Source organism: Scyliorhinus canicula, chromosome 12, assembly GCF_902713615.1.
Source record: "Scyliorhinus canicula chromosome 12, sScyCan1.1, whole genome shotgun sequence".
NCBI classification, from domain to species: domain Eukaryota; kingdom Metazoa; phylum Chordata; class Chondrichthyes; order Carcharhiniformes; family Scyliorhinidae; genus Scyliorhinus; species Scyliorhinus canicula.
The window spans coordinates 4,333,436-4,357,361 of NC_052157.1; the positions used below are offsets into that span (position 1 = coordinate 4,333,436).

At 52.3% G+C, this 23,926-nt stretch overlaps 1 protein-coding gene across 1 annotated transcript in view; it reads left to right on the plus strand.

Moving 5' to 3' along the window:
- The first annotated feature begins 11,964 nt into the window (after window positions 1–11,964).
- Window positions 11,965–23,926, plus strand: part of rasgrf1 (Ras protein specific guanine nucleotide releasing factor 1) — a 173,218-nt gene continuing 161,256 nt past the window's right edge. The window contains exon 1 of the mRNA XM_038813451.1: window positions 11,965–12,320. Coding sequence (XP_038669379.1) covers window positions 12,045–12,320 — 276 coding nt within the window. The 5' untranslated portion in view covers window positions 11,965–12,044. The remainder of the gene's footprint in view (window positions 12,321–23,926) is intronic.

Sequence of the window (23,926 nt, forward strand, 5' to 3'; positions counted from 1 at the left end):
AGTATTGCGTACAGTTCTGGTCGCCTCATTATAGGAAGGTCGTGGAAGCTTTGGAACGGGAGCAGAGGAGATTTACCAGGATGTTGCCTGGTATGGAGGGAAAATCTTATGAGGAAAGGCTGATGGACTTGAGGTTGTTTTCGTTAGAGAGAAGAAAGTTAAGAGGTGACTTAATAGAGGCATACAAAATGATCAGAGGGTTAGATAGGGTGGACAGCGAGAGCTTTCTCCCGCGGATGGAGGTGGCTAGCACGAGGGGACATAGCCTTAAATTGAGGGGTAATAGATATAGGACAGAGGTCAGAGGTGGGTTTTTTACGCAAAGAGTGGTGAGGCCGTGGAATGCCCTACCTGCAACAGTAGTGAACACGCCAACATTGAGGGCATTAAAAAATTTATTGGATAAGCATATGGATGATAATGGCATAGTGTAGGTTAGATGGCCTTTAGTTTTTCTTTCCATGTCGGTGCAACATCGAGGGCCGAAGGGCCTGTACTGCGCTGTATCATTCTATGTTCTATGTTCTATGTTCTCATACTACGCCCAGTGGGTCCCTCAATATGCGGACAAAGCCCGCCCACTCTTTAAGGCCACACGATTTCCCCTGTCTGCTGAAGCGCGCCAGGCCTTCAGCTGCATCAAGGAGGACATCGCCAAAGCAGCCATGCGGGCGGTGGATGAATCCACTCCCTTTCAGGTTGACAGCGACGCCTCAGAGGTAGCTCTAGCAGCCACTTTAAATCAGGCAGGGAGGCCCGTTGCATTTTTCTCCCATACCCTATCCGCTTCAGAACTCCGACACTCCTCTGTCGAGAAGGAAGCGCAAGCCATCGTGGAGGCTGTTCGTCACTGGAGGCACTACCTCGCAGGTAGGAGGTTCACCCTCATCACCGACCAACGATCGGTTGCCTTTATGTTTGACAACTCGCAAAGGGGCAAAATCAAAAATGATAAAATCCTTCGGTGGAGGATCGAACTCTCCACCTATAGTTACGATATTAAATATCGACCGGGGAAGCTCAACGAGCCCTCGGATGCCCTATCCCGTGGGACATGCGCCAGCGCGCAGATCAGCCGTCTGAAAGCCATCCACGTTGATCTCTGCCATCCAGGGGTCACCCGGCTCGCCCACTACATCAGAGCCCGAAACCTGCCTTTCTCCAACGAGGAGGTAAAAGCGGTCACCAGGGACTGCCCGATCTGTGCGGAGTGCAAACCGCACTTCTATAGACCAGGCAGGGCCCACCTGGTCAAGGCTTCGAGGCCCTTTGAACGCCTTGCGATCGATTTCAAAGGGCCACTCCCCTCCACTAATAAGAACATTTATTTCCTCAACATCATCGACGAGTTCTCCCGATTCCCTTTTGCCATTCCATGCCCTGATATGACCTCCCACACAGTCATTAGATCCCTGCATAGTGTCTTCACCCTGTTTGGTTTCCCCAGCTATGTGCACAGCAACCGGGGGTAGTCCTTCATGAGCGACGAGCTGCTACAGTACCTGCTCGACAAGGGCATCGCCTCGAGCAGGACTACCAGCTACAACCCCAGGGGAACGGGCAGGTGGAGAGGGAGAACACGACGGTCTGGCAGACCGTCCTACTGACCCTCCGGTCTAGAAAACACCAAGTCTCCCAATGGCAAGAAGTCCTCCCAGACGCGCTCCACACAATCAGATCCCTCCTCTGTACAGCTACAAATCAAACCCCTCATGAGCGACTCTTCATTTTTTCTAGGGGCACTACCACGGGAGTCTCACTTCCGGCGTGGCTGAGGACACCAGGCCCGGTCCGCCTGAGGAAGCACGTCAGGGGACACAAAACTGACCCCCTTGTTGAAAAGGTGCACCTCCTCCATTCCAACCCCCGGTACGCATTCGTGGAGTTCCCGGACGGTCGCCAGGACACAGTATCCCTTCGGGACCTGGCACCCGCTGGATCCAGCCCCCCCCCCTACCCCCGCTGAGGAACCCCTTACCCCGTTCCCTATGCTGCCACCCCCTCGCGCCCCCGATTCCGCAAGCTCACTCCACCGGTTCCACGCGCCAGAACCAGCCTGCCCCCAGCGCCCCCAGTCTCCGGTAGAGCCAGAGGTGTATAAAGTTCGGATGGGACCCGCCCCGGAGTCTGCCATCGTACCCCAGCTCTCAACACAGCCTCCGCAAGAGGCTGCAACCCCAGTGCTCCACAGATCGAAAAGAACAATTCATCCACCAGACAGACTAACTCTGTGAGCCACCACCCCCGCTGGACTCGATTTTTTCACAGGGGGTGAATGTGGTGAATGTGATTTACACCGGATTATAATCTGTATATACATGTGTCTGTATTGTAAGTGCAGTTGCACTACCTGTCCTCCAGGGGGAGTAGCTCTGGGAATGCTCGAGTTGTACGGGGCTTCTCTCTTGGCTCTGCCCAGGACTCCTCCCCCGGAAGCTGCTGTATAAAGATCAGTGCCACATGGTCAGCCGGCCAGTTCACCGAAAGTTCAATGGCTAATAGGCTGGCTCTGTTGTGAGTATATTAAAACCGCGATTCTAATCCTACAAGCACGTGTCCGTAGAATTGTTGGTTCCAACACCTCCCTCCCTCCCACCCTCTACGCCTCTCTCTCTCCCTACCTCCCTCCCTATCCACCTCTCTCTCTCCCTCCCTTCTCTCTCCATCCCTTCTCTCTCTCCCTCCCTCCCTCTCTCCCTCCCGCCCTCTCTACCTCCCTCCCTCTATCCCTCTCTCCCTCTCTCTGTCCTTCCCTCTCTCACTCTCCCTCCCACTCTCTCTACCTCCCACTCTCTCTCCCTCCCACTCTCTCTCCCTCCCTCTCTCTCTCCCTCTCTCCCTCCCTCGCCCCTCCTCCCCACTCATTCCCTCTCTCTCCCTCCTCCCGCTCTCCCTCCCTCCCTCTCTCCCACTCCTCTCCTCGCTCTCTCCTTCCCTCTCACTCCCTCCCTCCCTCACTCCCTCCCTCATTCCCTCCCCCTCTCTCTCCCTTCCTCTCTCTACCTCCCACCCCCTCTCCCTCCCTCCCTCTCTCCTTCGTCTCTCCCTCTCTCTCTCCCTCCCCCTCTCTCTCCCTCCCTCCCTCCCTCTCTCCCACCCCTCTCCTCGCTCTCTCCTTCCCTCTCACTCCCTCCTTCCCTCCCTCCCTCATTCCCTCCCCTCTCTCTCCCTCGCTCTCCCTTCCTCTCTCTCCCTCCCACCCCCCTCGCTCCCTCCCTCCCACTCCCTCTCTCTCCCTCCCTCTCTCCTTCCCTCTTCCCTCCTCCCTCTCTCCTTCTCTCTCACTGTCTCCGTCCCTCCCTCACTACCTCCCTCTCTCTCTCCCTCTCTCTCCCTCCCACCCTCTCTCCCTCTCTCTCTCTCCCTCCCTCTCTCTCCCTCCCTCCCTCTCTCCTTCCCTCCTTTGCCTCTCCCTCTTTCTCTCCCTCCCCTCTCTCCCTCCCTCCCTCTCTCCCTCCCTTTTCCCTCCTCCCTCTCTCCTTCCCTCTCTCCTTTCCTCTCTCCTTCCCACTCTCTCTCCCTCCCTCCCTCCCTTCATCTCTCTCTCTCTCTCCCTCTTTCTCTACCTTCCTCCCTCTCTCCCTCTCTCCCTCTCTCCATCCCTCCCTCTCTCCTTCCCTTTCTCTCTCTCCCTGCCTCCCTCCCTCTCTCCCTCTACACCTCTCTCCCTCTTCAGATGCTTCAGGAGGGATAGAGAGGGAGGTAGAAGGGGTGGAGGAGTTGCATTACTCGTCAGAGATGATATCACAGCTGTGATTAAGGAGGGCACAATGGAGGATTCGAGCACTGAGGCAATATGGGTGGAGCTGAGAAATAGGAAGGGTGCAGTAACATTGTTGGGATTTTATTACAGGCCTCCCAAAAGCGAGCATGAAGTAGAGGTACAAATATGCAGACAGATTATAGAAAAATGTAGGAGCAATAGGGTGGTTGTGATGGGAGATTTTAACTTCCCCAACATTGAATGGGATTCGTGTAGTGTTGGAGGCGTAGATGGAGCAGAGTTTGTAAGGAGCATCCAGGAGAGTTTTTTAGAGCAGTATGTAAATAGTCCAACTTGGGAAGGGGCCATACTGGACCTGGTATTGGGGAATGATCCCGGCCAGGTGGTTGATGTTTCAGTCGGTGATTACTTTGGGAATAGCGATCACAATTCCGTAAGTTTTAGAATACTCATGGACAAGGACAAGAGGGGTCCGAAAGGAAGAGTACTAAATTGGGGAAAGGCAGAGTATTACAAAATTAGGCAGGAGCTCGGGAATGTGGATTGGGAGCAGCTGTTTAAGGGTAAATCCACATTTGAAATGCGGAAGTCTTTTAAGGAAAGGTTGATTAGAGTGCAGGACAGACATGTTCCTGTAAAAATGAAAGATAGAAATGGCAAGATTAGGGAACCATGGATGACGGGTGAAATTGTGAGACTAGCTAAGATGAAAAAGGAAGCATGCATAGGATCGAGGCAACTCAAAACTAATGAAGCTTTGGAGGAATATCGGGAAAGTAGGACGAATCTCAAACGCGCAATAAAGAGGGCTAAAAGGGGTCATGAAATATCTTTGGCTAACAGGGTTAAGGAAAATCCCAAAGCATTTTATTCATATGTAAGGAGCAAGAGGGTAACTAGAGAAAGGATTGGCCCACTTAAAGACAAAAGAAGAAATTTATGCGTGGACTCAGAGGAAATGGGTGAGATTCTTAATGAGTACTTTGCATCGGTATTCACAAAGGAGAGGGACAAGACGGTGTTGAGGCTAGGGATGGATGTTTAAATACTCTCGGTCAAGTTGTCATATGGAAGGGGGAAGTTTTGGGTATTCTAAAAGACATTAAGGTGGACAAGTCCCCAGGACCGGATGGGATCTATCCCAGGTTACTGAGGGAAGCAAGGGTCGAAATAGCTGGGGCCTTACCAGATATCTTTGCAGCATCCTTGAGCACGGGTGAGGTCCCGGAGGACTGGAGAATTGCTAATGTTGTCCCTTTGTTTAAGAAGGGTAGCAGGGATAATCCAGGGAATTATAGACCTGTGAGCTTGACGTCAGTGGTAGGCAAACTGTTGGAGAAGATACTGAGGGATAGGATCTATTCACATCTGGAAGAAAATAGACTTATCAGTGATAGGCAGCATGGTTTTGTGCAGGGAAGGTCATGTCTTACAAACCTAATAGAATTCTTGGAGGAAGTGACAAAGTTAATTGATGAGGGAAGGGCTGTAGATGTCGTATACATGGTCTTTAGTAAGGCGTTTGATAAGGTTTCCCATGGCAGGTTGATGGAAAAAGTGAAGTCGTATGGGGTTCAGGGTGTACTAGCTAGATGGATAAAGAACTGGCTGGGCAACAGGAGACAGAGAGTAGTGGTGGAAGGGAGTGTCTCAAAATGGAGAAGGGTGACTAGTGGTGTTCCACAGGGATCCGTGCTCGGACCACTGTTGTTTGTGATCTACATAAATGACCTGGAGGAAGGTATAGGTGGTCTGATTAGCAAGTTTGCAGATGATACTAAGATTGGTGGAGTTGCAGATAGCGAGGAGGACTGTCAGAGAATACAACAAAATATAGATAGATTGGAGAGTTGGGCAGAGAAATGGCAGATGGAGTTCAATCCAGGCAAATGCGAGGTGATGCATTTTGGAAGATCAAATTCAAGAGCGGACTATACGGTAAATGGAAGGGTCCTGGGGAAAATTGATGTGCAGAGAGATCTGCGAGTTCAGGTCCATTGTACCCTGAAGATGGCAACGCAGGTTGATAGAGTGGTCAAGAAGGCATACAGCATGCTTGCCTTCATCAGGCGGGGTGTTGAGTACAAGAGTTGGCAGGTCATGTTACAGTTGTATAGGACTTTGGTTAGGCCACATTTGGAATACTGCGTGCAGTTCTGGTCGCCACATTACCAGAAGGATGTGGATGCCTTGGAGAGGGTGCAGAGGAGTTTCACCAGGATGTTGCCTGGTATGGAGGGTGCTAGTTATGAAGAAAGGTTGAGTAGATTAGGATTGTTTTCATTGGAAAGACGGAGGTTGAGGGGGGACCTGATTGAGGTCTACAAAATTATGAGAGGTATGGACAGGGTGGATAGCAACAAGCTTTTCCCAAGAGTGGGGGTGTCAGTTACAAGGGGTCACGATTTCAAAGTGAGAGGGAGAAAGTTTAAGGGAGATGTGCGAGGAAAGTTTTTTACGCAGAGGGTGGTGGGTGCCTGGAACGCTTTACCAGCGGAGGTGGTAGAGGCGGGTACGATAGCATCATTTAAGATGCACCTGGACAAGTATATGTATGGGCGGGAACAGAGGGAAGTAGACCTTGGAAAATAGGAGACAGGTTTAGATAAAGGATCTGGATCGGCGCAGGCTGGGAGGGCCGAAAGGCCTGTTACTGTGCTATAATTTTCTTTGTTCTTTGTTCTCTCCCTCCCTCTCTCTCCCTCCATTCTCTCTCCCTCCCTCTCTCTCTCTCCCTCCCTCTCTCTCTCCCTTCCTCCCTCTCTACATCCCTCCCTCTCTCCCTCTCTCTTTCCTTCCCTCGCTCACTCTCTCTCCGACTCTCCATCCCTCTCTGCCTCCCTCCCCCCTCCTCCCCACTCTTTCCCTCTCTCTCCCTCCCTCACACTCTCCCTCCCTCCCTCCCTCTCTCCTTCCCTCCCTCCCTCTCTCCTTCCCTCTTTCTCTCTCTGTCTCCCTCTTTCCTCCCCCCCTCCCTCTCTCCAACCACTCTCCTCGCTCTCTCCTTACCTCTCAATCCCTCCCTCCCGCCCTCACACACTCCCCCTCTCTCTCCCTTCCTTTCTCTCCCTCCCTCCCTCCCTCCCTCCCTCTCTCCCTCCCTCCCTCTCTCCCTCCCTCCCTCTCTCCCTCTCACCTTCCCTCCTTTCTCTCTCCCTCTCTCTCCCCCCTCTCTCTCCCTCCCTCCCTCCATCTCTCCCTCCCTCCCTCCATCACTCCCTCCCTCTTCCCTCCTCCCTCTCTCCTTTCCTCTCTCCTTTCCTCTCTCCTTTCCTCTCTCCTCTCCTCTCTCCTTTCCTCTCTCCGTCCCTCTCTCTCTCTTTCCCTCCCTCTCTCCCTCCCTCCCTCTCTCTCCCTCCCTCCCTCTCTCTCCCTCCCTCCCTCTATCCCTCTCTCTCGCTCTCTCCCTCACTCCCTCTCTCTCTCCCTTCCTCCCTCTCTCCCTCCCTCTCTCTCCTTCCTCCCTCTCTCCCTCCCTCTCTCTCTCCCTCTCTCTCTCGCCCTTCCTCCCTCTCTCCCTCTCTCCCACTCCTCCCTCTCTCCTTCCCTCTCTCGCTCCCTCTCTCTCCCTCTCTCCCTCCTCCCTCTCTCCTTCCCTCTCTCTCCCTCCCTCTCCCTCTCTCTCCCTCTCTCTCTCTATCCCCTCTCTCTCTCCCTCCCTCTCTCTCTCCCTCCCACTCTCTCCCTCCCTCCCTCTCTCCTTCCCTCCTTTGTCTCTCCCTCTCTCTCTCCCTCCCCCTCTCTCTCCCTCCCTCCCTCTACCCCCTCCCTCTTCCCTCCTCCCTCTCTCCTTCCCTTGCTCCTTTCCGCTCTCCTTCCCACTCTCTCTCCCTCCCTCACTCCCTCCCTCCCTCCCTCTCTCCCTCCCTCCCACTCTCCCTCCCTCCCTCCCTCTCTCCTTCCCTCTCTCTCTCCCTGCCTCCCTCCCTCCCTCATCTACACCTCTCTCTCTCTCCCTCCCTCTCTCTCTCCTCCATTCTCCCTACCTCCTCTCTCTCCCTCCCTCCCTCTCTCTCTCCCTCCCTCTCTCTCTACCTCCCTCCCTCTCTCCCTCCCTCTGTCCTTCCTTCTCTCACTCCCCCACCCACTCTATCTCCCTCCCACTCTCTCTCCCTCTCTCTCCCTCTCTCCATCCCTCTCTGCCTCCCTCCCATCTCCTCCCCACTCCTTCCCTCTCTTTCCCTCCCTCCCTCTCTCCCACCACTCTCCTCGCTCTCTCCTTACCTCTCACTCCCTCCCTCCCTCACTCACTCCCCCTCTCTCTCCATTTCTCTCTCTCCCTCCCACCCTCTCTCCCTCCCTCCCCCCCTCCCTCACTCTCTCCCTCCCTCCCTCTATCTCCCTCCCTCTCTCTCTCCCTCCCTCTCTCTCTCCCTCCCTTCACTCTCTCCCTCGCTCTCTCTCTCTCCCTCCCTCTCTCTCTCTCTTTCCCTCCCTCTCTCCCTCCCTCCCTCTCTCTCCCTCCCTCTATCCCACTCTCTCCCTCCCTCTCTCTCTCCCTCCCTCTCTCTCTCCCTCCCTTCACTCTCTCCCTCTCTCTCTCTCTCTCTCTCTCTCTCTCTCCCTCCCTCCCTCCCTCCCTCTCTCTCTCTCTCTCTCTCCCTTCCTCCCTCTCTCCCTCCCTCCCTCTCTCTCTCTCCCTTCCTCCTTCTCACCCTCCCTCCCCTCCTCCCTCTTTCCTTCCCTCTCTTGCTTCCTCTCTCTCCCTCCCTCCCCTCCTCCCTCCTCTCTCTCTCCCTCCCTCTCTCCCTCCCTCAATCCCTTTCTCTCCCTCTCTCCCTCTCCCTCATCGTCTCTCCCTCCCTTCTCTCTCCTCCTTCTCTTTCTCTCTCCCTCCACCCTCTCTCCTTCCCTCCCTCTCTCCTTCCCTCTCTCCCTTTCTCTCCCTCTCTCCCTCCCTCCCTCTCTCTCTCCATCCCTTCTCTCTCCCTCCTTCACTCTCTCTCCTCCCTCTCCCTCCTCCTCTCTCCTTCCCTCTCTCTCCCCGCCGTCTCTCCTTCCCTCTCTCTCTCCCTCCCTCTTCTCTCCCTCCCTTCACTCTCTCCCTCTCTCTCTCTCTCCCTCCCTCCGTCCCACTCTCTCTCTTTCCCTCCCTCTCTCCCTCCCTCCCTCTATCCCTCTCTCCCTCTCTCTCTCCCTCTCTCTCTCCCTCCCTCTCTCTCTCCTCCCTCCTCTCTCTCTCCCTCCCTCTCTCTCTCCTTCCTTTCACTCTCTCCCTCTCTCTCCCTCCCTCCCTCTCTCTCTCCCTTCCTCCCTCTCTCCCTCCCTCCCTCCCTCTCTCCCTCCCTCTCTCCCTCCCTCCCACTCACTCTCCCTTCCTCCCTCTCTCCCTCCCTCCCCCTCCTCCCTCCCCTCCTCCCTCTTTCCTTCCCTCTCTCATTTCCCCTCTCTCCCTTTCTCCCTCCTCCCTCTCTCCTTCCCTCTCTCTCTCCCTCCCTCTCTCCCTCCTTCTCTCTCTCTCCCTCCCTCCCCTCCTCCCACCTACCTCTCTCCCTCCCTCTCTCCCTTCCTCTACCCCTTTCTCTCCCTCTCTCCCTCCCTCCCCCTCCTCCCTCTTTCTTTCCCTCTCACGCTTCCTCTCTCTCCCTCTCTCCCTCCTCCCTCTCTCCTTCCCTCTCTCTCTCCCTCCCTCTCTCCCTCCTTCTCTCTCTCTCTCTCCCTCCCCTCCTCTCTCCTCTCTCTCTCCCTCCCTCTCTCCCTCCCTCTATCCCTTTCTCTCCCTCATCGTTTCTCCCTCCCTTCTCTCTCCTCCCTCTCTCTCTCCCTCCTCCCTCTCTCCTTCCCTCCCTCTCTCCTTCCCTCTCTCCCTTTCTCTCCCTTTCTCTCCCTCCCTCTCTCTCCCTCCCTCTCTCTCTCCCTCCCTTCACTCTCTCCCTCCCTCTCTCTCTCTCCCTCCCTCCTTCCCTCCCTCTCTCTCTCCCTTCCTCTCTCCCTCCTCCCTCTCACTCTCCCTCCCTCTCACTCTCCCTTCCTCCCTCTCTCCCTCCCTCCCCTCCTCCCTCTTTCCTTCCCTCTCTCGCTTCCTCTCTCTCCCTCTCTCCCTCCTCCCTCTCTCCTTCCCTCTCTCTCTCCCTCCCTCTCTCCCTCCTTCTCTCCCTCTCTCCCTCCCTCCCCTCCTCCCACCTCTCTCTCTCCCTCCCTCTATCCCTTTCTGTCCCTCTCTCTCCCTCCCCCTCCTCCCTCTTTCCTTCCCTCTCTCGCTTCCTCTCTCTCCCTCTCTCCCTCCTCCCCTTCTCCTTCCCTCTCTCTCTCCCTCCCTCCCCATCTCCCTCCTCTCTCTCTCCCTCCCTCTATCCCTCCCTCTATCCCTTTCTCTCCCTCTCTCCCTCGTCATCTCTCCCTCCCTTCTCTCTCCTCCCTCTCTCTCTCCCTACTCCCTCTCTCCTTCCCTCTCTCCCTCTCTCTCCCTCCCTCCCTCTCTCCTTCCCTCTCTCCCTTTCTCTCCCTCCCTCCCTCTCTCCTTCCCTCTCCCTTTCTCTCCCTCCCGCTCTCTCTCCCTCCCTTCTCTCTCCCTCCCTTGCTCTCTCTCCTCCCTCTCCCTCCTCCTCTCTCCTTCCCTATCTCTCCCTCCCTCTCTCCTTCCCTCCCTCTCTCATTCCCTCTCTCCCTTTCTCTCTCTCCCTCCTCCTCTCTCCTTCCCTCTCTCCTTCCCTCTCTCTCTCTCTCTCCCTCTCTCTTTCCCTCCCTTCACTCTCTCCCTCTCTCTCTCTCTCTCTCCCTTCTCTCTCACCCCTCGCTCTCTCTCCTCCCTCTCCCTCCTCTCTCCTTCCCTCTCTCTCCCTCCCTCTCTCCTTCCCTCTCTCTCCCTCCCTCTCTCCCTCCTTCTCTCTCTCTCTCCCTCCCTCCCCTCCTCCCACCTCTCTCTCTCCCTCCCTTTCTCCCTCCCTCTATCCCTTTCTCTCCCTCTCTCCCTCGTCGTCTCTCCCTCCCTTCTCTCTCCTCCCTCTCTCTCTCCCTCCCTCCCCCTCCTCCCTCTTTCCTTCCCTCTCTCGCTTCCTCTCTCTCCGTCTCTCCCTCCTCCCTCTCTCCTTCCCTCTCTCTCTCCCTCCCTCTCTCCCTCCTTCTCTCTCTCCCTCCCTCCCCTCCTCCCTCCTCTCTCTCTCCCTCCCTCTATCCCTTTCTCTCCCTCTCTCCCTCGTCGTCTCTCCCTCCCTTCTCTCTCCTCCCTCTCTCTCTCCCTCCTCCCACTCTCCTTCCCTCCCTCTCTCCTTCCCTCTCTCCCTTTCTCTCCCTCCCTCCCTCTCTCCTTCCTCTCTCCCTTTCTCTCCCTCCCTCCCTCCCTCTCTCTCTCCCTCCCTTCTCTCTCCCTCCCTTGCTCTCTCTCCTCCCTCTCCCTCCCTATCTCTCCCTCCCTCTCTCCTTCCCTCCCTCTCTTCTTCCCTCTCTCCCTTTCTCTCTCTCCCTCCCTTCTCTCTCCCTCCCTCGCTCTCTCTCCTCCCTCTCCCTCCTCCTCTCTCCTTCCCTCTCTCTCCCTCCCTCTGTCCTTCCCTCTCTCTCTCCCTCCCTCTATCTCCCTCCCTCTCTCTCTCCCTCCCTTCACTCTCTCCCTCTCTCCCTCCCTTCTCTCTCCCTCCCTCACTCTCTCTCCTCCCTTTCCCTCCTCCTCTCTCCTTCCCTCTCTCTCTCTCCCCTCCTTTCCTCTCTCTCTCCCTCCCTCTCTCCCCCCCTTCACTCTCTCCCTCTCTCTCTCTCTCTCCCTCCCTTCTCTCTCCCTCCCTCGCTCTCTGTCCTCCCTCTCCCTCCTCCTCTCTCCTTCCCTCTCTCTCCCCCTCTCTCCTTCCCTCTCTCTCTCCCTCCCGCTCTCTCTCCCTCCCTTCACTCTCTCCCTCTCTCTCTCTCCCTCCCTTCTCTCTCCCTCGCTCTCTCTCCTCCCTCTCCCTCCTCCTCTCTCCTTCCCTCTCTCCTTCCCTCTCTCTCCCTCCCCCTCTCTCTCCCTCCCTTCTCCCTCCCTCCCTTCCTCTCCCTCCTCCCTCTCCCTCCTCCTCTCTCCTTCCCTCCCTCTCTCCCTCCCTCCCTCTCTCCTTCCCTCTCTCTCTCTCCCTGTCCATGGTGCTGATTTTCACTTGCCGGCAGCGCCGCGTGTTGCCGGTTTGGAGAAGCTGCTGATTTGCGGAGTTTGGTCTGTGGCGATGATTTGAGTTTGTGTTTGGAGCCGGGTGGAGGTGGAGCCGGGAGGAGGGAGGGAGGAGCTGGTGTAGAGGCTGGGCTTTGGGGAGAAGGGGGGGGGGGGGGGGGGTGTTTGGTTATTGTGCCAGTGGCTGAGTTTTGTCTGGCTGGATGGAGCTGGGGGAAATGTGAGACCTGCAGTGCCTCGGTGAAGATGCAGAAAGGAATCCGCCTGAACGATGGACACCTCTCCTACCTGGGGGTCCTGGCCAAGAAAGATGGGACGAGGAAAGGTTACCTGAGCAAGAGAAGCTCGGACAACACCAAATGGCACAACAAGTGGTTTGCTCTGCTTCACAATATGTTGTTTTATTTTGAGAATGATTCCACCACGAAATCCTCCGGTCTGTACTTACTGGAGGGGAGCGTGTGCGAGAGAGCACCGTCACCCAAACCATCGCTATCAGCCAAGGAGCCCCTGGAAAAGCAGGTAGGAGACAGAGAGTCCAGTGCCCAGTGGGCAGTGCCTAATATCCAGTGTCCAGTGACTAATATCCAGTGTCCAGAATGTAGTGTCTCATATGCAGTTCACAGTGTCGAATATCCAGTGTCCATTGACTAATATATCAGTGTCCAGTGTCGAATATCCAGTGCCCAGTGTTTAATACCAATGCCTAGTGACTAATATCCAGTGTTCAGAATGTAGTGTCTCATATCCTGTGCCCAGTGTCGAATATCCAGTGTCCAGTGACTAGTGTCCAGTGTCGAATATCCAGTGCCCAGTGTTTAATACCAATGCCCAGTGTCGAATATCCAGTGTCCAGTGACTAATATCTAGTTCCCAGTGTTTAATATCCAGTGTCCAGAGTGTAGTCTCATTTGCTGTGAGCAGTGTCGAATATCCAGTGTCCAGTGTCGAATATCCAGTGCCCTGTGTGTAACATCCAGTGCCCAGTGACCAATATCGTGTTGAGTGTAGTGTCTCAAATCCAGTGGCCAATGTCTCAAATTCAGTGCACAGTGCCCAACATCCAGTGCCCAGTGTCTCAAATCCAGCGCCCAATGTCTCAAATTCAGTGCACAGTGACCAACATCCAGTGCCCAGTGACTAATATCCAGAGTCCAGTGTGCAGTGGTTAATATCCTATCTGCAATGACTAATATCCAGAGCCCAGTGTCCAATTAGGGTTCAACCAGAGCTCCAGAGGCTGCAGACTTTTGTTTTATCCAACAGTGCGCTCAGTGCCCGCACGATAGACCCGAGGGGCCGAGAGGGTGGCTCCTTCTGCACCCAGATTCACAACTTGGACGCAATAATCATCCCGGTGCAGAAGCTGCAGAGCAATCCCGCCAAATACACAGGAGGGGGGAATGAGGGAGAATGCAATATTCTGAATTGAGCCTAAATGCATTTTGGTGCAGTGGGGATTGCAATGCATCGTTAATGGCAAATCTCAGAGCAGGACCATGAGGTGCTCAAATCTCCATTAATGCTACCATTAAAAACAACTTTTCGTTTCACCCCCCCTCAATGAAATTTCTCTCCCTTTTGCCGGGCTGTGCGGCGTTTAAATTATGACCGGGCAATTTGTCTTTATCAGGGCGATGTGCGATTCTATTTTTACCAGTTAATCAGTCACAAGGCAACATTCCTGAGCCTCAAACATGTTAACTCGACCTCCAGATCAAGCCGTTTCCTGCAGAGATTTCCTGCGAAACGATAAATGATGCAACATTTCAGATGCAGGGGTTTATACAATTAGATAAAGTTAATTAACCGTTGCTTGAACAAGGTGCCTGGAACTAGTGAGGAGTGAAGCAGAGAAATCGGAGTTATTTTTGATACAGTGTGGGGGGGGGGGGGGGGGGGGGAGAGACTACAGGACTTTGCGGACTCAACTACTCCGCCCCGCGTGCCGAGAGGGAATTGCAGCCCCCACACTCTCTGGGCATCTACTAATTCACCGCTTTAATCACCCTCCAACTCCCAATTGTCCCCCCCCCCTCCCATCATTTATCAAAACACGTAAAACAAAGCCAACGACTGCCCCCACCCCCCCCCCCCCCCAACTTGGGTGGGTGTGGGGGGTCTGTTTATTTGCTCAAGGGGGGAAATATCTTAATGCCAAACTATAAATCCAGATGAATCCCTCTCTTTGACACAGGTTTAATATTACTGATGCCCTTGCCTGAATGATGTGTTAATAAAGTGTGTAGATGCCCCCCCCCCCCCCCCCCGCGAACGAACCATCCTTTTCTCTCTCTGTCGAGTGTTCTTTATGTAATCTGCTTGCTTAATCTTGCACCGTTTATTGTGAATATCTGACAAACACATGTCCTGCAGTGTCAAACTGCCCCCTGCACCATCAACGCGTGTTCAGCCCCACTGTCAGTCCTTTTCTAATCTGATGGACTCAACGCTTCTGTGTTTTGCACATAAACCCAAATAGGTTTTGAGTTGCCGGAATGTCAGTTTGAGGGTTTCAGACAGATTGAGAGGAACGAAGGGAGATTTCACATCACTGCAGGGATGATGGAGCAGTGAACACGTTCAGCAAAAACAGGGCAAGAGACACATAAACACACACATCCACACACCCTCACACACATCCTGTACACACGAAGGATTTGGACAACCCCAGTCAGCCCTGCAGTCTGACCTGTATTCAATCAATGAAGCTTCACATTGCAGTAGGAGATCTGCTCCCACTCTCTCTCTGCGACCGGGGCTATGGCACTGGAGGACTCTGTATCTGACGGGATGTGTCTTTGGCCTGGGAGTGACAATGGCTGTGGAAAGGAGGACATCCCCCAGTTCCAAGAGTGAGAAAAAGCAAAATGCACCAGAGAGGTCAACACCTGGATTCCTCTGCAACATGAAAGTTCGGACATTAATCCTGGCGTCAGAATGTGAAAATCAGGATAAATATCTGGGCTGGGATTGTGTGGGATTGAGAACTGGGATTGTGGTAAATGTGGGCACCAAGAGTTGGGATTGTCAAGAGTGGGGGATGGGAGCTGGGAATGTGGGGACTGGGAGCTGCAATTGATTGGATTGTCGGGATTAGGAGCTGACATTGTGTGTGTGGAGTCTGGGAGCTGGGACCATGGGGATTGGGAGCTGGAATCAATAATAATAATAATCTTTATTGTCACAAGTAGGTTTACATTAACACTGCAATGAAGTTACTGTGAAATGCCCCTAGTCGCCACAGTCCGGTGCCTGTTTGGGTGCACAGAGGGAGAATTCAGAACGTCCAGATTACCTAACAGCACGTCTTTCGGGACTTGTGGGAGGAAACCGGAGCACCCGGAGGAATCCCACGCAGACACGGAGAGAACATGCAGACTCCGCACAGACAGTGACCCAAGCCGGAATCGAACCTGGCACCCTGGAGCTTTGAAGCAACAGTGCTAACCACTGTGCTACCGTGCCACCCTAATTGTGGGAAGTGTGGGGACTGGGAGCTAGGATTATTGGGATTGGGAGCTCCGATTTATGGAATGTGGAGACCGGGAATTGGGAATGCAGGGACTGGGAATGTTGGGCTGGGAGCTGGGATTGCGGGCACTGGGAGCTGGGATTGTGGGTACTGGGAGCTGGGATTGTGGGTTCTGGAAACTGGGATCATGGGGTTTGGGAGCTGGGATTCTAGGAAGTATGGGGCCTGAGAGCTGGGAATGTGGGGACTGGGGGCTAGGAATATGGGGACTGGGAGCTGGGATTGTGCGGACTGGAAACAGGGATCATGGGGATTGTGAGCTGGGATTCTAGGAAGTATGGGGACTGGGAGGTGGGATTGTGGGGACTGGGAGCCGGGAATGTGGGGACTGGGAGCTGGGATTGTGGGGACTGGGAGCTGGGAATGTGGGAAGTGGGAGCTGGGAATGTCTGGACTGGGAAATGGGAATGTGGGGACTGGGAGCTGGGAATGTGGGGACTGGGAGCTGGGAATGTGGGGATTGGGAGCTGATAATGTGAGGACTGGGAGCTGGGATTGAGCGGACAGGAAACTGGGATCATGGGGATTGGGAGCTGGGATTCTAGGAAGTATGGGGACTGGGAGCTGGGATTGTGGGGACTGGGAGCTGGGAATGTGGGGATTGGGAGTTGGGAATGTGGGGATTGCGCAGACTGGGAGTTGGGAATGTGGGGACTGGGAGCTGGGAATGTGGGGATTGTGCGGACTGGAAGTTGGGAATGTGGGGATTGGGAGCTGGGATGGTGGGGATTGTGGGGACTGGGAGCTGGGAATGTGGGGATGTGGGGACTGGTGTAACAAACTGTGGACTGGAGTTGACCAATGTGACTAGGACAGTATCATGCAGGACATTCCCGTACCAGCCTCCCCGGACAGGCGCTGGAATGTGGCGACTAGGGGATTTTCACAGTAACTTCATTGAAGCCTACTCGTGACAATAAGTGATTTTCATTTCATTTCATTTTCATTAGCGCTGCCAATCAATGTGGGAAGATTATCAGGAAGATAATTCTGTGCATTGAGACTCAAACTAAAGAATGTTTTAATGTATATCACAGTATTATTTTGTTCATGACAAATTCGGCATTTATTTCCCGTGCCTAATTGCCTGTGAAAAGGTGGTGGTGAGCTGCCTTCTTCAACCGTTACTGTCCATGTGGTGTAAGTACATCCACAGTGCTGTTAGGAAAGGAGATTCCCGGATCCTGTTCCAGCGACAGTGAAGGAATGGTTAAATATTTCCATGTGGGGAAGGTGTGTGGCGTGGAGGGGAACCTCCAGGTGGAGGTGTTCACATGCACCTGCTGCCCTTGTCCTTCTAGGTGGTAGAGGTCACGGGTTTGGAAGGTGTCCAAGGAGCCATTTGAGTTGCTGCAGGGCACCTTGTAGATGGTACACACGGCTGCCACTGCTCACGGTGGTGGGGCTGTGAATGTTTAACGTGTTCATAAACGGGCTGCTTTGTCCTGGCTGGTGTCGAGCATCTTGAGTGTTGTCAGGTCTGCACTCATCCAGGCAAGTGGAGTGTATTCCATTACACTCCTGACTTGTGCCTTGTAGATGGTGGACAGGATTTGGGGGGGGGGGGGGGGGGGGGGGGGTCAGGAGGTGAGTTACTCGCAGCAAGATTCCCAGCCTCTGACCTGCTGATATTAATATACCTGCGACTGTACTGAATAACTAGCTTCTATTTATTAATATATCACTGACCTTGGCAATGAATTTCTTGTGTTTCCGCCATGCCCATTATTTTAGTCACATACTGCCCCAAACAGGTTGGGTTCCTTACGGTAGTGAGCTTCCTCAGGATCTGCCTTGGGCATAACCTTAAAATGAGAGCTGGCCTGTTCAGAGTTAGCGCCAGGAAACACCTTTTCCCAACCCTTCAGCCCTCGGTCCACAAAAGAGTTGTCCAGGCTGCGTATTGATTGGAAATATCAAAAGGAAGGTTGATCAATTTTTGTTGGTCAAGGACGTTGAGGATTACGGAACCCAGGCAGGTTGTTGGAGTTAATAGACAAAGCAACCATGATTGAATTGAACGGTGGAAGAAGATCGTGGGGCTAAACGGCCTCTCCTAGTTCCTATGTTTGGTCCTTTCATTTACGTGTGGGGCGTGAGTTCTCCAGGGCGCCATCCTCCAATCGGGATATTGATCAGCAGTCGAAAGTGAGAACCTTGGCATCTCAGCTTCACGCTGAGGCCATTGAAAACCGATGACAGTGCTTGTGTTGTTTCAGCTCAGGGTAGGGAGGTTTCACCACATCTGCACCAACTTGGAGCTTTACCTGGTAACACAGTGAATCACTGAGCCAACAGGGGGCACTCTATCTCAGCATTCAGGCTCTTCCACCAGGATGGGCTCCACTCCCTGGAGAAGCAGAATTCTCCCCCGTGTCCTGGCCATTATGTACCCCTCAACTAACACCTAAAACAGATCATGTCTACTTTGTTTGTTCTATGTAATTAAACGTGGTGAGATCCTGGAGTAATAAACTGCAACAACAACTGGCATTTATATAGCAGCTTTAATGTAGTCATTCATCCCAATGCACTTAACATGTTAGAATGTGATGAACAGAAAGTAGTGTTTGGAAAACAGATAATGAGTCTGAGATACTGGGTCCACCCAGAAAGGCCATTCCTGGCCTTCAATAGCAGACTTTCCAATTGGTTTGAACAAGTGGATAACTATAATATTCCAGATGCCCAGTTTCTACTCTCACTACCCATTGCTAAGGCAGCAATGAGGCCTTTAATACACATGATGTGCTGGGACGTTAACTGAATTTCTAAAAAACAAAATTGCAATGTGAAGCATTTAGAAGGAATTTTGTCTCCAGCACTAATCAAACCATTCCAACTTAATAAAGTATATAGAATCTCAAAATTTATGGATGGAGGAATTGAGTACAAGAGTAAGGAGGTCACGTTGAACTTGTACACGACACTAATCAGGCCTCAGCGTAGACTGTGTCCACGATCCTGAGAGGCATGGACAGGGTAAATAGTGAGAAACTGTTTCCATTCAACACAGCATCAAGAAGAAAAGGGCACAGATTCAGAATAATTGGCAGAAGGAGTAGAAGATTTTCCGCCCAGAGGTTGGTTGGAGTTTGGAACAAAGTTCCTGAGAGGGTGGTGGAGGCAGGTTCGATCGAGGTATCCCAGGGGGAGTTGGATTGCTATCTGAACTGAGTGTGCGAGGTTACGGAGATAAGACAGGGGCGTGGGACTGGATGTAATACTCTTTCCGAGAGCCAGTGCAGACGCTATACTGGGTAATTCTTCCCCAAGATAAAAATAAAAATAAAAACAGGAAATGCTGGACAGATTCAGCAGGTCTGGCAGCATCTGTGGAGAGAGTAATAGAGTCAGCAGAGAGTCCAAATATGACTCTCCTTCAGAACCTCTCCTTAGTCTTGGGAAAGGGTGCAGATGTGATTTACTGGAGTGATATTGGAAATACGAGTCGTTGGAGAGCTGGAGAGGTTGGTTTGTGTTCTAACCCCCACAAGGCCCATGAGTATGACCCGATTAATGTCCCCGTTAGCCTCGTGGGGTACCGGCTCCCCTGCTGAGGGGTGGAGGCCATCAGTGGGCTTGTTAACTCAGTACCATACAAGCCAGCCCAGGTAGGGGCTGAGCTGCAGATTCACCCTGACTGAGACTCTTACATAAATACCTTCTTCTCCTTTCCAAACTCCTCCATGACTACTAAACCTTGTATTTCTTGAGCAGAGACAATGACGAGACGCTTTGATAGAGGTTCAAAGTCATGAAACATTTTGATGGATAATAAAGAGAAACTGTTTCCAGCGTGGGGAGGGTTGGTAACCAGAGGGACACAGGTTTAAGGTGATTGGTAAAAGAAGCAGAGTGGAGATGTTGGTTACACTGGGAAATGCACTGCCCAAGAGGACTGAGGAAGCAGCTTCAGTCATCATCTTCAAAGGAAATTTGGAGACACGCGTTGGAGGTAAACAGCCAAAAGCCGCAGTGCCTATCAACATATTGATCAATGCAAAGGGACATTGAGTGTAGGTGCACAATATTGGGTGTGTAACTTGATATCAACCATTTTACCTTATAACAAAAATTTCAAAGTAGTAGCCACATCCTTTAATGATTTCCAGCAATGGGTTTGTATCAGACATTAAATGTGACTGACTTTTGGCTTGAAAGAAAATAGCTTGAAGTTGTAATGAGAAAAATATATTTTTTGAAAATTGTCAGTGTCAAGCCTCTGAGATGAAGCAATGTGACTCTCGGACTGAGTCAATACCCTCATAGTGGAGGAGAGACGGTGACCGCTTTGTGTCGAATTTCCACAGCAGCATTTCCTTCTGAAACAGAACCGTGAGCGCTCAGAGCCCAGCGTACCGTCTGCCACTCCTTCTCTCAGCCAGTGAACAGCTCACTCTACTAAACCAGTCGGCGCAAGATGGAAAGGGGCCTTCCGCACTCGGCGTCTTCCGTTTCTTTGCGTAAACTCTTGGAGCAAATCACTGGGAAACATTATCCCGTTTTCAAAAACCAGGGAATCTGGTAAGCCATGAGTCGCAAAAGCTTGGCGTAGCTTCTCTGTTGTAATGGGAGCTGTAACGTTGCTCATGATCTGCACTTCTGACCACTTAGAATGCGCAGCCACGATGACTAGAAATATATGACCCATAAAAGGTATTGTAAAGTCCACATGAAGTCTAGACGAGGGACGATCAGACCAATCCCAAGCATGGAATACTGCTGGTGGCGCCATCTTTTGGTTTATTTGACTCACACCGAACAGGATTTAAAAAATATATAATCTTTATTATTGTCACAGGTAGGCTTACATTAACACTGCAATGACGTTACTGTGAAAATCCCCTAGTTGTCACACTCTGGCACCTGTTCGGATACACAGAGGGAGAATTCAGAATGTCCAATTCACCGAACAAGCACGTCTTTCGGGACCTGTGGGAGGAAACCGGAGCATCCGGAGGAAACCCACGCAGACACGGGGAGAACATGCAGACTCCGCACAGACAGTGACCCAAGCGGGAATCGAACCTGGGACCCTGGCGCTGTGAAACAACAGTGCCAACCACTGTGCTACCTTGCTGCCCAATTCACCTTGTTTTACAAGTCCTAATCCTTTTTTGGCCATCAAACATACGACCTTGATAAACTTTGCATTGGGGGGGGGGGGGGGGGGGGGGGCCAGATGAGGCTCATGGACTTAATCTACAACTTGCGAATGGCCAGGGGGTTGAACGATCACTCTAGTCCCCCAGAGAATGCAACCATCCTCCACACTCTGCTCATCCCTACATTCGCATCTGCTCTCAATCCCTCATCATCTATAACAGGAGACCAACCCTGCAGAAAGAATCTTCTCACTCAGGGCAAGAGAGGATCTCTGTCCGTCCACTGTTGAATCTGTTTGACATTCACAGGAGAATTTGAAAGTTGTTCAGGCAAGACAATTGTCTCCGGAGGAGATGCTGTCTTGGTTGGCATGTCCAGGAAGGGCGATCCCATGCCCTGTACACTGTGACAGCCCAGAGCTCTCATCGAGGCCATGGAAGGAATGCACCTGGGCTCACTAAAAATGCTCAGCAATGGCTTGTGGTCTGCACATATGGTGAATGAACACACATAAAGGTACTGATGGAACCGGTTCACGTTGAAAACGACGGCTGGACCTTCTTGTCCAACTGCAAATATCCCTTCCCAGCTGTTGTGAGTGTGCGTGATGCAAATCTAGTGGGTTTTTCCATCCTCCATCAGATGAGAGAGCACTGCCCAATGCTGTAAGGCGAAGTGTCACTTGACAGAATGAGCTCTCTGATCAAAGTGAACCAGCAGATTAGTACTGGTGATTGTAGCTGAGTATTCAGGTCCTTTAAAGGTTTCGCTTGTGCTGGCCCCAGCTTCCATTTGTTCTTGTGCTGCTGTATAATATATACAGTATAATATATATAATATATAATATATCTGTACACTGCAGATACAGTGGCTCCAACATGGTTGAAAGGTCTGGCAGAAACCTATTGGAGAAGTTCACTAAACCCAAAGGATCTGAGCTCGGGCACATTCTTGGTATTTGGAGCTTCCTTGACAACTCAAACCTTTTCCTCCACTGGGGACAGGCCCTGTTCTGTGATCCGACTGCTCAGATATTCCACACCCTGCCCCTGGAAGATGCATTTGCTACACTTCAGATGCAGACTTGCCTCTGAACATCTCTTCAACAGTAGATCCAGGTTGTTAAAGTTGTCCTCCTCAGTTTTTCCCCGTGATCAGGGATGTCTTCTGAATAAACTGCCACACGGGGAATCCCCCACAACAGATGGTCCTTTGCCCTTTGAGACATCGCTGGACTGGAACACCCCCAAAACCCAGGCGGTTGTATTTGAACAAACCCTTGCGGGTGTTGGTGGTGACGTCCTGTTCGGAGTCCTCCACCATTAGGAGCTGTCGGTCGGCTTGACTCATGTCACGCTTGGAGAACGTTTTGCCTCGTGCCAAAGTTGAAAATAGATCTTTCACCCTCGGCAACAGGCAAGCGGCTGACTTGGAAACCTGATTAATGGTCAGTCTGTAATACCCACGGGTACGAAAGCTTCCATTACTTTTCGGAACCAGTGAAATTGGAGCTGCCCAATGTGAAAATTGAATGGGGCTCAATGATTCGCTGGCTTTGTAGCCGCTCCAACTCCTCCTCTTGCCTTTCAGGGTGCAGGGGACTGTCCTCGGCTGGACAGAACAAGCCTTAGGATGCTCAAACAATCTGAGTGCCCCATAATATACCCAGTTCCTCATAGCAAATCTCAGGGTATTTCTAAGGGCAGCACGGTAGCACAGTGGTTAGCACAGTTGCTTCAGGGCTCCAGGGTCCCAGGTTCGATTCCGGCGTGGGTCACGGTCTGTGTGGAGTCTGCACGTTCTCCCCGTGTCTGCGTGGGTTTCCTCCGGGTGCTCCGGGTTTCCTCCCACAGTCCCAAGGTGTGCAGGTTAGGTGGATTGGCCATGCTAAATTGCCCTTAGTGTCCAAAAAAGGTTAGGTGGGGTTGCTGGGTTACGGGGATAGGATGGAGATGTGGGCTTAGGTAGGGCACTCTTTCCAAGGGCCGGTGTCGACTCGTAGGGCCGAATGGCCTCCTTCTGCACTGTGAATTCTATGATCTATGTCACTGTTGTGTGTTTTATCTCACCCCAGTTCAGCTGAATTTTCCTGAGTCAGTCGTGCTAGATGAGGCCAGTCCCTTTCGCTACCACGTGCCGTGCTCTTGCTTCTTGGCTGTTATATACAATGTCTACCTCTAATGCTCCAAGTAATGGAATAGTCTCGCTGGTGTACGTCTGAAGTTTTATTTCTGCCTGAGTAAAGGCTGGCACCTGCTTAGAGTCCCAAATTGTCCTGAAGGTGTCCTAACAGAGGCTCTTCAGACGCCCACCACACTCACATTGAGCATGTTGGAGGAACACTCCTTTTCCTGCTCTTCCTGCTTTCCAGGTGATGTGTAGCAAACTGAGACTGCTTTCAATCTAAAATTCCCTGCCCAGCATTTGACTTGCTCGTAACACTCCTGCACTTTTTAGCCAAATGTCCCTCTTTGTTGCCATCGTGGCACCCAGGGCCCCTGACCTGGCAAAGATTGGCACAGAGTGTGCCTCCACACCTGAAACATTCCACTGCTGGCTCTTTTCTTACTCGATGTGCTGCACCTGCCCATCACCCACGATGTGCCTTTTGAACGCTCTTTGCATTGAAAAAGCACTAAAAGTTTCTCAGGATAGCCATTTCCATGCCCTGAGAAACTTTTAGTGCCTTCTTGAAAGTTGGTGTGGTTGCCCCCAACAAACGACGCTCTGTGCTGCCTTCATTAATGCCACAGATCAATCACACCCGGAGCATATCCTCTAACACTGCCCCAAAACTCACAGTGCACAGAAAGGAGATGCAGTTCAGCAGCAAAATCAGCTACAGCCTGTCCAGCCTTTTGAAAATAATTGTGGAATTTAAAGCGTTGGACCATCACTGAGGGCTTAGGATGGTGATGATTCTGAACGAGTACAGCTAATTCTGCAAACAAAACGTCCCCTGATTTTCGTGGTATTGTTAAATTACTCATTGGCTTGTAATTGTTTGTCTCCCACACACTCAAGAGAATTGAGTCCTTTTTCTGTAATTCCTGTAATTCTGTAATTCCATTTACCAGGAAAAAGTGTGGAACCTTTCCACATAGTCAGTCTTGTCCTCATGCCTCATCACAAACTCACTGATAGTCCCGAACATAGGGACTGCTCCTGGGCACATTGCAAACTTGCTACTCCCTGTACAAAACTTTGTGTCACTTCAAATTCTTTTCTTGCCCTTTCTAATCTTCGTTGCCAGAAAGATGTGGAATTTGACCACAAGAAAGATAGTCAAACGCGTTGTAAAAGCTAAATCTTCTTTACTTCGGAAAGCATTGACGTAATAATACAGTTCGGCTTCAGGCAACAGCAGCAGCTACGCAGAAGTATATACATGTTTCCCGCGGCTGAACTGAAAACCAGCGTAAATCCCCACTCGCAATGGCGTCACACACACAGGCGCACTTTGGTCAAAGACATCCATGCACAT